Source organism: Bos indicus, chromosome 6, assembly GCF_029378745.1.
Source record: "Bos indicus isolate NIAB-ARS_2022 breed Sahiwal x Tharparkar chromosome 6, NIAB-ARS_B.indTharparkar_mat_pri_1.0, whole genome shotgun sequence".
NCBI classification, from domain to species: Eukaryota; Metazoa; Chordata; class Mammalia; order Artiodactyla; family Bovidae; genus Bos; species Bos indicus.
The window spans coordinates 111,310,105-111,323,167 of record NC_091765.1 but is presented as its reverse complement, the minus strand read 5'-3'; the positions used below and the strand labels follow the sequence as shown (position 1 = coordinate 111,323,167).

The 13,063-nt window shown below is 43.5% G+C and overlaps 1 protein-coding gene across 5 annotated transcripts in view; it reads right to left on the bottom strand.

Annotated features, from left to right (window-relative positions):
• CC2D2A (coiled-coil and C2 domain containing 2A) overlaps window positions 1-13,063 on the bottom strand; it is a 131,325-nt gene that overhangs the window by 67,906 nt on the left and 50,356 nt on the right. For all 5 annotated transcript variants that reach the window (XM_070791823.1, XM_070791824.1, XM_070791826.1 and 2 more), the window contains 4 exons: window positions 6,565-6,774; window positions 5,362-5,468; window positions 1,361-1,501; window positions 1,083-1,239 (listed from right to left, as the gene is read on the bottom strand). In XM_070791823.1, the coding sequence (XP_070647924.1) occupies window positions 1,083-1,239; window positions 1,361-1,501; window positions 5,362-5,468; window positions 6,565-6,774 (615 nt within the window). The remainder of the gene's footprint in view (window positions 1-1,082; window positions 1,240-1,360; window positions 1,502-5,361; window positions 5,469-6,564; window positions 6,775-13,063) is intronic.

The window sequence follows — 13,063 nt, the reverse complement described above, 5'->3', positions numbered from 1 at the left end:
ACCCCCATCTACAAAATGGGAACGATCATAGGAGATTTTTTTCCAGAGCTGTTGAAATGAGATCACGCCTGGAAAGCACTTATCACAGTGCCTGGTCCCTACAGAGAGCTTAAAAAAGTTGGTTATTAATGTGATCAATTCGAAAGACCAAGGACACATCTTGAAATTAAAGTAAGTCTTGTGAGCAGAACTGGTCCTGCAGGTCACACTGATCTTTTTTTTAATTTTTATTTTTAATTGGAGGGCAATCATTTTACCATTTTGTTTTGGTTAACAGTGTGAATCAATTGTAAGTATATATATACTTACATTGTAAGTATATATATATATATATATAACAATTGTAAGTATATATATATATATATATATAACAGTGTGAATCAATTGTAAGTATATATATATGTATCTCCATATATCCCCTTCCTCTTGGGCCTCCTTCCTACCCCTCATGTACCCTAATGTTCACTGCAGCACTGTTTACAATAGCCAGGACATGAAAGCAACCTAAATGTCCATCAACAGATGAATAGATAAAGATGTTGTGGTACATGTATACAATGGACTATTACTGAGCCATGAAAAAGAAGAAATGTGAGTCAGTTGAACTGAGGTAGATGAACTTATGCCTGTTACACATCCTGATTTTTACTTATTGTTCCTGATTCAGTTTTGCAGGGACGTGTACAAAGTCACACAATTTTCTGACAGAAACCCAGAAGCACAATACCCTACATTCATTGGTGTAAGGTGTGTAAAAGGCTTAGCACAGCACTTGACACATTCATGAGCAATTACTATGTTTTACTTATTTGCTCACTCAGATAGTCACAGCCTGATACAGAGACCAGTCTTTGGAAAAAGCTGGCTCTGGTATCTGCTGGCCGGGTCACATTTTCGACAAGTGCATCAACCAGTTCACCCTCTCATCCTTTTGTTCCTGAGCAAGAGGGCCAGGAGGAGACAGAGAATAGCAAGCAGGGGACCCCAGTCTGCCTGCCCAGTTTCCCTCCTCCTGCCCCAAGCGGCCTCCTCCCAGGCCCCCCTGTCCTCCATGGCAGCTCTGTTTAAGGCTGTTCACAGACCTGGGCTTTCTTCCAGGCTTTCCACTGCTGCAGTGTGACTCTGTACACTTCCATCCTCTGTTCGTACTCTTCTGTGTGCTCTTCCAGCAATTCATTTATCTCGGCCTGAATTTCTGCTTCATATGCTTCTTCGTCGGCTTTCTGGTCAACTTTTTCCCTTAAAATAATTTACAACACCCTAGGTATTTCTTGAAATTAAGTGACAGAGTAATAATAACAGCAAATACATTTTCTATGCATGCTATAACCCAATAAAACAATGTTTGAAAAAAGCTTACTTTCGCAAAACAAGTTTCAAGGGAGTATTTGTAAACCTCTGGAACTCTCGGAGGGACTTCATCTCTTTCCAGACTTTTATGATGGTCTTAAGCAATGTTCGATCTTTTTCTTGTTCAGCATCACGCAGTTTTCTTGTTTGCCTAGGAGATACAGTATATGGATATGTATTTAAAAGTTATATGGGTGTGTTTGCAAATTAAAAATAGAAACTAATAACACTATAGTGATTGTATAATTAATTTCATAACTATGACATTTCTTATGTACTAGAAAACCAGAAATATGAAATGCAAATTTGAAGTCAGTAGGATGCTGGTCTGTTTCGAGAGGTTATTTAATTTTGTTTTCTCTAGAAGAATCTGACTTCAATAAGACTAAATTACCTAGACAGCATATTAAAAAGCAGAGACATTACTTTGCCAACAAAGGTCCGTCTAGTCAAGGCTATGGTTTTTCCAGTGGTCACATATGGATGTGAGAGTTGGACTATAAAGAAAGCTGAGCACTGAAGAATTGATGCTTTTGAACTGTGGTGTTGGAGAAGACTCTTGAGAGTCCCTTGGACTGCAAGGAGATCCAACCAGTCCATCCTAAAGAAGATCAGTCCTGAATATTGATTGGAAGGACTGATGTTGAAGCTGAAACTCCAATACTTTGGCCACCTCATGTGAAGAGTTGACTCATTGGAAAAGACCCTGATGCAGGGAAAGATTGAGGGCGGAAGGAGAAGGGGACAACAGAGGATGAGATGGTTGGATGGCATCATCAACTCAATGGACATGGGTTTGGATGGACTTCGGGAGTTGGTGATGGACAGGGAGGCCTGGCGTGCTGTGGTTCATGGGGTCACAAAGAGTTGGACACGACTGAGTGACTGAACTGAACTGAACCATTTAAAATTCTCATTTATACTGTGCAGTCTTAAACAAACAGCCAGCTTTGAAGTTGTAAAAATAAAGGGCCCAGTAAATATAGTTCTCAAGAACTAAATTATTGTAAATAGGAAAGTATGTTGCTGAACCAGTTAACAACTGGTATATTAAAGTCTATCTGTGTTAGTACAAATCACAAGTTCTACATTTAGGAGATGAAGTAATGTTACTACATGCCCTGGCGAGTTTTCTGTGCTGACTAGATTAGCAAAGTTTGGCTTGATTTGTAGAGGCATCATTTGAAAATGTTTTCATTCTTATTGAGTGAAAATAGTACTTTGTGTATTTGGGAATTATTTAATGCCTAATTTTGTCCCCTGTACAAATAATAGCCAAATCCAAAACCCAAATGTGCTTCATTATACTATTAGTTAGTAGATTAATTAATTCAATTTTTTTTCCTCTTGAGCAAGCACCTGATGTCATTTCAGGGGATTCAGAAGTGCGTAGGAGATAGAGGAGATGTCTCTGTCCTCAAGGGGCTTCCCTGGTGGTTCAGACGGTATAGAATCTGCCTGCAATGCAGGAGACCCAAGTTCGATCCCTGGGTTGGGAAGGTCCCCTGAAGAAGGAAATGGCAACCCATTCCAGTATTCTTGTCTGGAGAATCCCATGGACAGAGGTGCCTGGCGGGCTACAGTCCATAGGGTCATAAAGAGTTGGACATGACTAAGTAACTAACATTTTTACTTTCTGTCCTCAAGGAGTTTATAGTTCAGCTCAGGAGACAGACACACAGATAAAGAACTGAAGGTCATTCAGTCGGTATCATGGAAAAGGAAGATGGCGGAAGATAACAGCCGGTTAGTTATTGGGTGGTCAAGACTGAGGACTCTTGGAAGACCTTAGAAAAGCTAGAAGGCCATGAACTAGAATAAGACTCGTTTTGGACAGTTAGGGTGTTTGGGATGGACATGCACACACTGTTATATTTAAAATGGATAACCAACAAGATCCTACTGTATAGCACAGGGAATTCTGCTCAATGTTACATGGCAGCCTTGACGGGAGGGGAGTTTGAAGAATGGACACATGTATATGCATGGCTGAGTCCCTCTGCTGTGCTCCTGAAACTATCTCAACATTGTTCTATCAGCTATGTGTGTGTCCTTGCTCCGTCACTCAGTCGTGTCTGACTCTTTGTGACCCCAGGGACTATAGCCCTCCAGGCTCCTCTGTCCATGGCAAGAATACTGGAGAGGGTTGCCATTTCCTCCTCTAGGGGATCTTCCCAACCCAGTGATTGCATCGGTGTCTCCCATGGCTCCTGTGTTGGCAGATTCTTTACTTGAGAAGCCTTTATTCCAATATAAAACAAAAAGTTCAAAAGTTAAAAAAAAAATAATAAAGGTACTTCAAGAAGTAACCTAAAAACCTGGAAAAAAAACTACTTCATTTCTGGAAAATGTGATCATCTGAGTCTTCAGTGATCATTAACTCAAGATGGGAAATAGATGGGGAAACAGTGGAAACAGTGTCACACTTTATGTTTTTGGGCTCCAAAATCACTGCAGATAGTGACTGCAGCCATGAAATTAAGAGACGCTTACTCCTTGGAAGGAAAGTTATGACCAACCTAGATAGCATATTCAAAAGCAGAGACATTGCTTTGCCAACAAAGGTCCGTCTAATCAAGGCTATGGTTTTTCCTGTGGTCATGTATGGATGTGAGAGTTGGACTGTGAAGGCTGAACGCCGAACAGTTGATGCTTTCGAATTGTGGTGTTGGAGAAGACTCTTGAGAGTCCCTTGGACTGCAAGGAGATCCAACCTGTCCATTCTGAAGGAGATCAGCCCTGGGATTTCTTTGGAAGGAATGATGCTAAAGCTGAAACTCCAGTACTTTGGCTACCTCATGCGAAGAGTTGACTCATTGGAAAAGACTCTGATGCTAGGAGAGATTGTGGGCAGGAGGAGAAAGGGACGACAGAGGATGAGATGGCTGGATTGGCATCACTGACTCGATGGACGTGAGTCTGGGTGAACTCCGGGAGTTGGTGATGGACAGGGAGGCCTGGTGTGCTGTGATTCATGGGGTCGCAAAGAGTCGGACACGACTGAGTGACTGAACTGAACTGAACTGAACTTTGTTTGTTTGCAATGTTTAGAGTTATGTTTGGAGACCTCTCCATTCATCCCCTTCTTTCCCGCCCTGGAGGAAGAAACTGGCATGTGTGTCTTTTCTATCCCTACATGACACAGATGTGTGTGTACCTGGAAGACATGAGTATTATTTCATGTGGTCTTTAGGTTTCATGACCCATATCACACAGCAAGTATCCTCTTCCAACTGGATTTTTTCACTCCACACTATTGTATCCATGATACACACAGGTCTAATTCAGTCACTCTTAACCGTAGTATGGACGTTCATTACAAGACCAAAGCTGATGGGCTCATTCTGGTGTGGGGTTATCTCTAGCTTCTTGATGTTGTAAGTGACACTGTGGAACCCTTGCACACATCTCCAGGGTACAGGTGCCCACAGCTCTTTGGAGCGTCTTAAGCAGAACTGCAGGATTCTAACTCATGGGCATTTTCAACTCTTTGTTCATTTCCGGACAAGACACTCTCTCAGAAGTGGTGGCTGTAGCAATATTTGTTTACACCAACAGAGGGTGCAAGTTATCATATTCTGCTCCCCCTAGCCACTTTCCCCAGTCCTCCATGCCCCCACCTCCATCCTCATTCTTTTACTGGGCTTCAACTTTGGTGTTGATACAATGGACACACCTCATTATTTCGTTTGACAGTGAAAGTGCTCGTTGCTCAGTCGTGTCCAACTCTCTGCGACACCATGGACTGTAGCCCACTAGGCTCCTCTGTCCATGGGGTTCTCCAGGCAAGAATACTGGAGTGGGTAACTATTTCCTTCTCCAGGAGATCTTTTCCACCCAGGGATCAAACCCGGGTCTCCTGCATTGCCGGCAGATTCTTTACCACTAGCATCTCCTGGGAAGCCCATTTGGTTATAATGTATTCAATGCATTCAGGAAAAACTCTGAAAAAATAAACTCTCAATAAGCACAGGGAAAAAAGCAGCAGTTATAGTCATAGATTTTACTCACCGAATCTCAGATTTGTATTCATTGATGGTTTTGGGGGTTGTTTCAAGAGTCTTAGGAGTTTTTGCTGGATTAAGGCCCATCTGAACAGCACTTCTTAGAGCGTGGAGCTTAAAGAGATGTGGATTCAAGTTTTGAGTTAGAAGCTCTACTCCTCACCACAAGAGATGTGCTTGGACCCGCCCACTTCTCCAGGGTAAGATGATGCCTGCAACCTCAGACAGGCATCGTTTAGGATGACACAACGGATGTGCAAGCACTCAGACATCTCCACGCTTCCACCGAAGTGAACTTTGACAGAAATATTGCCTCTAGTCTTTATTTGTGTAGTTTATTTATTTTTAGTTGGAGAACAATTGTTTTACAATATTGTGCTGGTTTCTGCCATCCATCAGTATGAATCAGCCACAGGTATACATACGTCCCCTCCCTCTTGGACCGTGTGTGTCCATTCTTATTCTGTGGTCCAGACCCATCTGCTCATGACAGGTGCTTCCTTTACTCGAGTGTCCCAGAAACAAGTTTTCTTTCAAGGGAGAAGGAGTCTTTTCTGAAGTCTGGACACAGAATGATATTCTTGTGATACAGAACATAAAATTACAGACTCATAAGAGTAGGCATTGTGGTATTATTTCTTATTTGGGCAGTAAGATTTAAGATCAGGGCCTAAGACTAAAATTATCTGTAATCAAGACTACCCATGAATATTCCATGGGACAGTGTCACATTAGAAGTAAATCCAAAATGGACAGCCATTTCTTTGAGCATCAGTTGAAACAACTGACTTTTGTTGTTTTTGTTGATACCCCAATAGGTATCCTATTGGGGAAATTAACATGTAATGATGAGAATGTCTCTGAGGACCAAGAAATTCTCAAACCGTGAACAATCTCACCCTCTGAGATCACACAGGCAAGACGCAGCCTCGTATCTTCCATCTAATACCCATTCGAGGTGGGTGAGATCATTTGCTCGGTTTGCACAAATGGTTCTCTAAGCCAAGCGTGTGCCACTGAATTTGCACACATTAAGCGTACATTGTCCTAGACTTTCTTGTGCCTCTAGGTAGGACAACACACCACATCCTAGACAGAGGGAACATGAAGGAGGCACATGAGCCTTTGCTGCTGGTAGGTATTTGTATCGATTGGGCTCCTCGGGAGAATCAACCCCATCAATGATTGGCACGCAAGAGATCACAGATACCTTATCAGTGAGAAACTTTGCCTTGTTCCTCTGGCGTCTTGCAAGGTACTGGTCATACAACTGGGCCAGCTTGGCTGCCAACACATGCTCTCGGCTAAAACAGGGGTGATGCGTGAAGATTAACCCCGAAATATCAATATCCAATTGGAAATTGCCAGGAGCGTCCCCAGATCCAATGAGATGCTGACTTCTGTGGATGTATTTTACTGCCTGCCAAAGAGAGCAGAGTGTGGGGGAAACACAGTCAAGCACTTCCTAGTTCTAACGTGCAATGGGAAAGCCAGGTGCAAAGTCCCTTCTACCCTGATCAAGCCAGGAGAACTACGCTCCAGTCCCCGTTCCCTGGAGCTTTTGGGGCCTGCCCTTTTCTGAACACCACTTCAATCTTGCTTTTCTAGGTCTTTCAGCATTTATCTCTACTGAGTCATAGCCCTAATCTTTGTCATGCGACTATCTCATTTCCTGGAACTCTTGGGTTTTGCAGCTGGTGACCTTGAAATTCTTTTAATGAGAAGAGCATAGATTCTAGTCCAAACTGATCATTACTTGGATCGTAGACACTCTCTCCATGTGGACAAGTTTTTAGCTTGCAGAGAACAGCCAGAGACTAACTTATTGAACCGAGCTTCGTGCTGGCTCTTGTTTTCCTAGGAAGAAGAAAATTAGTCTGCAAAATAACAGAGCAAGAGGGAGGTGGGCAGCTGAGTGTGTTGAAAACAGGAGTGGAAATTTCCACTGGGACTTTCCTGGATCACTTGGTATACAGTGTGCTATATCAACGTCTGTTTTTCTTCATTAAACTCATTCAGATACTCTATGTCGATCACTGCTGCTCTTGTGGGAATCTAGTTTTGGAGGCTGGGAGCTCCAAAACGGGGAGCTGACCTTTTTGATTTTGTGTCTTCATGTTCTCTCCTTGTCATGAACACTGACTACAGTCAGAATGTGGACTTTCACACTTCTTCGAGCCTCCCCTTTGTGGAGAGGAACTTCTGGAAGTTATTTATGTTGTCTGGAAAATATTCAGCCAGTTCAGTTCAGTCGCTCAGTCATGTCCTACTCTTTGCAACCCCATGGATTGTAGCATGCCAGGCCTCCATGTCCATCACCAACTCCCAGAGTTTACTCAAACTCATGTCCGTTGAGTCGGTGATGCCATCCAACCGTCTCATCCTCTGTCGTCCCTTTTTCCTCTCACCTTCAATCTTTCCCAGCATCAGGGTCTTTTCAAATGACTCAGTTCTTCGCATCAGGTGGCCAAAGTATTGGAGTTTCAGCTTCAGCATCAGTCCTTCCAATGAACACCCAGGACTGATCTCCTTTAGGATGGACTGGTTGGATCTCCTTGCAGTCCAAGGGACTCTCAAGAGTCTTCTCCAACACCACAGTTCAAAAGCATCAATTCTTCAGCGCTCAGCTTTCTTTATAGTCCAACTCTCACGTCCATATGTGACCACTGGAAAAACCATAGCCTTGACTAGACGGACCTTTGTTGGCAAAGTAATGTCTCTGCTTTTTAATATACTGTCTAGGTTGAAAAGATTATGTGGCCCAAATGTTTTATTTACAAGTTATGAGGTTAAATGGCAGCTGCAACTACTCTACTCAGAAGTGATGCTTTCATCCTTCTTCGGCTGTGGGTAACATGTTCAGGAGTCTCTTTGTTTAACCTTCTTCATGATATCATGTAAAGGTGCTGAACTAGGGACAGAAGCCCTGGATTCCAGCTCTGGCTCCACCTCTGAGGATAAAGATCCAGCTGGCATTTTTTATGTCACCAGGCATCATATAAGGCTTCCTGGTGGCTCAGACAGTAAAGAATCCACCTGCAATGCAGGAGACCCAGGTTCAATGCCTGGGTTGGGAAGATCCCATGGAGAAGAGAATAGCAACCCACTCCAGTATTCTTGCCTGGAGAATTCCAGGGACAGAGGAGCCTGGCAAGCTATAGTCTATGAGGTCACAAAGAGTTGGACATGACTGAGCAACTGAACAAGAACAAGGCATTGTATAAAGTGCGTCACATATATCACCTCACTCATTCTGTCAGGGAACCATGGACTGTTACACAAGATCCTACTCGTGGGCCCTGGAAGGGGTCCACCTTCCTGCAATAACTCCAAGAGATGAGTGGTTGACTACACGTAGCGGGACCTGTTTGTGAGCAGCCGTAGATTGATAGGGGGAAACTGGGACATGAGCTTTACAACCTGGAGCAGGAAGGATAAAGCCTGAGATATGCAGAGGGAGGGATGGAAAGCCGATGGGCGGACTCCAGAATTAGAATCCTAGCTCACAAGATCCCATTGTTCTCCCCATCAGACTAAGCTTGGAGGTCACACTGTGTGTATGTGTGTGGATGTGCATGTATGCATGGACAAAGATGTGCATGTATGTATGGACAAAGATGTGCATGTATGCATGGACAAAGGTGTGCATGTATGCATGGACAAAGATGTGCATGTGTGCATGGACAAAGAGGCATTCACACTTGTTATACACTGTGATCTGCTTTTCAGTTACTATTAGTCATTGAAGTAGTAGCAATATTTGACAGTAATACATACACATATGAGTCTTCATTTACCAGTAAATTCGTTGTTGGGTTTTGTGTTACCTTCTTTGTATCGATATTCATGAGTAAGGATATATGAGTGTATTTCTTTTCAGTCTTTCAATTTCGTACTTATTTCCCCCCTAAAAGATTAGTAGACTCTTAATGTATATTTAGGATTTGTGATTTCCTACAGGCATCCAATATGGCATACCCTCCATTTTCATAAAACAATAATTTTTCTTTCTTAGAAAATAAGTCAGTCTGTCTTTGATGAGAAGACCTACACACAGATTTTTTTTATTTAAAAAAAATGTTCTTGTAAAACTGGGATGTGTTTACAAATTAGGTAGGTTTGAAAAAAATGGATTAACTATACTTCAGTCATTGCTGTTCAGTTGCTAAGTCATGTCTGACTCTTTGTGACCCCACAGACTGCAGCCCACAAGGCTACTCTATCCTTCCCTATCTCCTGAAGTTTGCTCAGATTCATGTCCCTTGAGTAGGTGATGCTATAAAATCGTCTCATCCTCTGCCACCCCCTTCTCCTTTTGCCTTCAACCTTTCTCATCCTCAGAGTCTTTTCCAGTGAGTCGGCTCTTTGCATCAGATGGCCAAAGTATTATAGCTCCAAAATATGCTGAGTCAAATCTCCCTTTGGATTTACAGGGAGGGAACCCCATCCCCACAGGGGTCATATTCCACCAATATTTCGTACCTTCTGAAAGCCCTAGTTCTGACATTAATATCTTCACCCATCATGCTGCCATAACAAAGGCCCATCTCTTTCCTCTTTCTTTTGGGTAAGAGTATTCAATTATAACCTGCCGTCGTGTTAAGGGTTTGAACCTGCAGGTGGTGACTATGTGTCTTACGATCTTTCTGGCCACCTGGATTAATTAAAACATTTCCACCTCTCAAAGACTTGTGCCCCTGAGCATCAATCCAGAGACTTAACGGAAACATTCCTCTCCAATTGCCTGGCTCCTGCTGGTTCTTGCTTTGCTGTTCCTCTTACCACAGGTTCCAGAGTTCTGGGCTCACTCAGAGTGTGGCCCTCAGGTTCTGTCTTATACTCTGCTTGGTGTGAGTAAGTACTGCCGGTGGCATGGTCCTGTGTGTGTGCTGTGTGCTCAGTCCAGCTCTTTGCGACCTTGTGGACTGTAGCCCGCCAGGCTCCTCTGTCCATGGGCTTTCCCAGCAAGAATACTGGAGTGGGTTACTATTTCCTCCTCCAGGGGATCTTCCTGACCCAGGGATAGAACCCTCATCTCCTGCAGCTCCTGCATGGCAGGCGATTCTTTACTGCTGAACCAATAATATTTCTAAGGTATATTATTTTCATTTCGAAGTTGTTTGATTCTTCAGTCTTTGGTGGAAAACTGAAAATCTAAACTATCAGAGGTGGTGCATGTGGATTGTCTGCTGACATTCTCAGTGCAAGCAGGGTTGCATGCCGATGAAAGAAAAATTTCAAGGTTGTACAGAGAGAGAGCAATCACTGGTGGAATTAAAGTAAAATGTATGTATTTGCCCTCCCTCAGAAAATAATAGCAAGAGAACCTGAATCCAGCCCAGAGCCAGCAGTAGATTCTGCAGCTGTTGTTCTGGTCTTCCTGGGAAGTTTTCTCATTCTCCATCTTCTGGGTATGTCTCCAGGATGTCAGGTTGGGGAGTGTGTGTTCCTCTTAAAACTGACTAGTTGGTCCTTGGTGTTGATCATGGGGATCTTGCTACAAGATATGATCCTTTTCCTCTGGCATCTCTGAGCTTACATTATCAATGTCCGAAGCCATGGAAAACTCTGGACTGCCTACAACAGGAGAGAAGTTTCTCCATTCCATAGGACAGAAGGTTCTCCATTCAAGGAGAACCAGAGGAAGGAGACGCAGAGAGAGAGACTGCCAGCATTGAGTCCCTGGCCCCAGGGTCCCGGTTCCTAAAGCCCCACCTTCGTTTTGTGATTCATCTCCAGGTCCTTCCAGCTTTGTGAGTCACTAAGTTCTCTCCTCTTAGGCTAGTTTTCGGTGGGTTTCTGTCACTTGCAACTCAAAGAGTGCTGACTACTACAGTTCTTCTAATTTAGCAGGGGACCAGAGAGCTCCCCAGGTGATGCTAGTGGTAAAGAATCTGCCTGCCAATGCAGGAGACATAAGGGATGCAGCTCCATCCCTGAGTCAGGAAGATCCCCTGGAGGAGGAAATGGCAACCCACTCCAGTATTCTTGCCTGGGAAATCCCATGGACAGAGGAGCCTAGGGCCATAGTCCATGGGTTTGCAAAAGAGTTGGACATGACTTAGCAACTAAACAGAACAACTCTTTTAATATGACCTTTGCTTCTTTCATAGCAGAAGCCTGGCATGTTCTCCATGCTTTGCTATGTTTGCAGCCTAACTCTAGGAAATGATCTCAGAAGACTCCAGCCCCTGCAGATCTCTCTCTTCTAACTTCTTTGCTCTGTGATGCAGGATGACCAGCCCCTCTTAGTGGAACTCTTATCTTCCTCTACTTTCCTGTTTCTTCCCAAAGCTAGGAAGCTCTCCCCTCTTAAAAGGACTGGAAGGAAACCCTCTGTGCTCTCCCCACTGGCTCCTTGCCCAAAGAGAAGGAAGACTGTGTCTGAGTGGAGATTTAATTGAAGCCAAAGATCCACTAGTCCAGGTTCTTGGCTGGACAAGGTCACCGGTGGCATCTAGCTGTCCTTACTCAGTCATCTCCTGAGGGCCTGCTCACTGGCCCGTGGCTTCAGCAGGCACTCCACATGGTAAACTCTCTACACAGGGGCCATAATTCATGGGAGAGAGAGCAGGGAGCCCAATCCATATTGGGTCCAAGCCACATTCTCCTATCCAGCCTCACCCCTAGCTGAAACTAGGGGTGCACCCTTCTCTGATTCCTGTGCATTTCCCAAGTAGTGCAGAACTTCTGAAGGAGACAGATAAGATTAATGGCCTCCCTCAAGATCCTACTCTCCATAGTAATGACTCTTCTATTTTCTAATTTTAGCCCATAAATTTGTGCTTCATTATATCAGTGTTTCATGCTGAAGTAGATGGATGGATGGAGAGAGAAACTGATGGATTATTAGGTACAAGTTGATACTGTCTAGATCACTAATTATATGATGTATCTTTGTCATAAAGCAAGTAGATGGTAAATCCCTCATGGCCTGGGGCTTGGGTTTATGCTTGCTTTGTAAATCCACTCCTAGGGTCCACATTTCTGTACAGAGTAGCCACTCATTAATATTTGTCTCTGATAACAATATTTTATAGAAATTCACAATTTAATAAAAGGGCAAACACATACATCATCTCAAAACTCATAATGGTCGTATGAGGTAGAGATGATGGTGATTTTTTAATTAAGGAAACACCTTCACAGCAGTCAAGGGAGCTGCCCAAAGCCACGACTTAGTAGACACCCAGCTTAGATTCTCTGATTTGGGTCCATGTCTTCTCTGTTCATCACCCAACTCTATGGCTCTATAGTTCTATAGCTTTATAGAATGATCTTATATCCTCTTATTTTGTTTGGCTTTAGCAGTGTCAAAATGTTACACATTGCAAATTACACAAGTTTCTGAATGACGTGATCCTTGCTACATTTCAGGAGAGCAAGAGCAATATAATTCAACGTGAAGGAAGGAAATAAAAACAAACAAGAAAAAATAAAACAGGTCTTTCTTAATACACAAGAATTTAAGGAATAAGTGCACCTGGATTGTGTGTGGGGGTGTGAGTTGCTAAGTTGTGTCTGACTCTTTGCAACACCATGGACTGTAGCTGGCCTGGCTCCTCTGTCCATGGAATTTTTCAGGCCAGAATACTGGAGTGGGTTGCCATTCCTTCTCCAAGGAATCTTTCTGACCCAGGGATTGAACCCAGGTCTCCTGCATTGCAGGCAGATTCTCTAACGTCTGAGCCACCAGGGAAGCCCAGGAT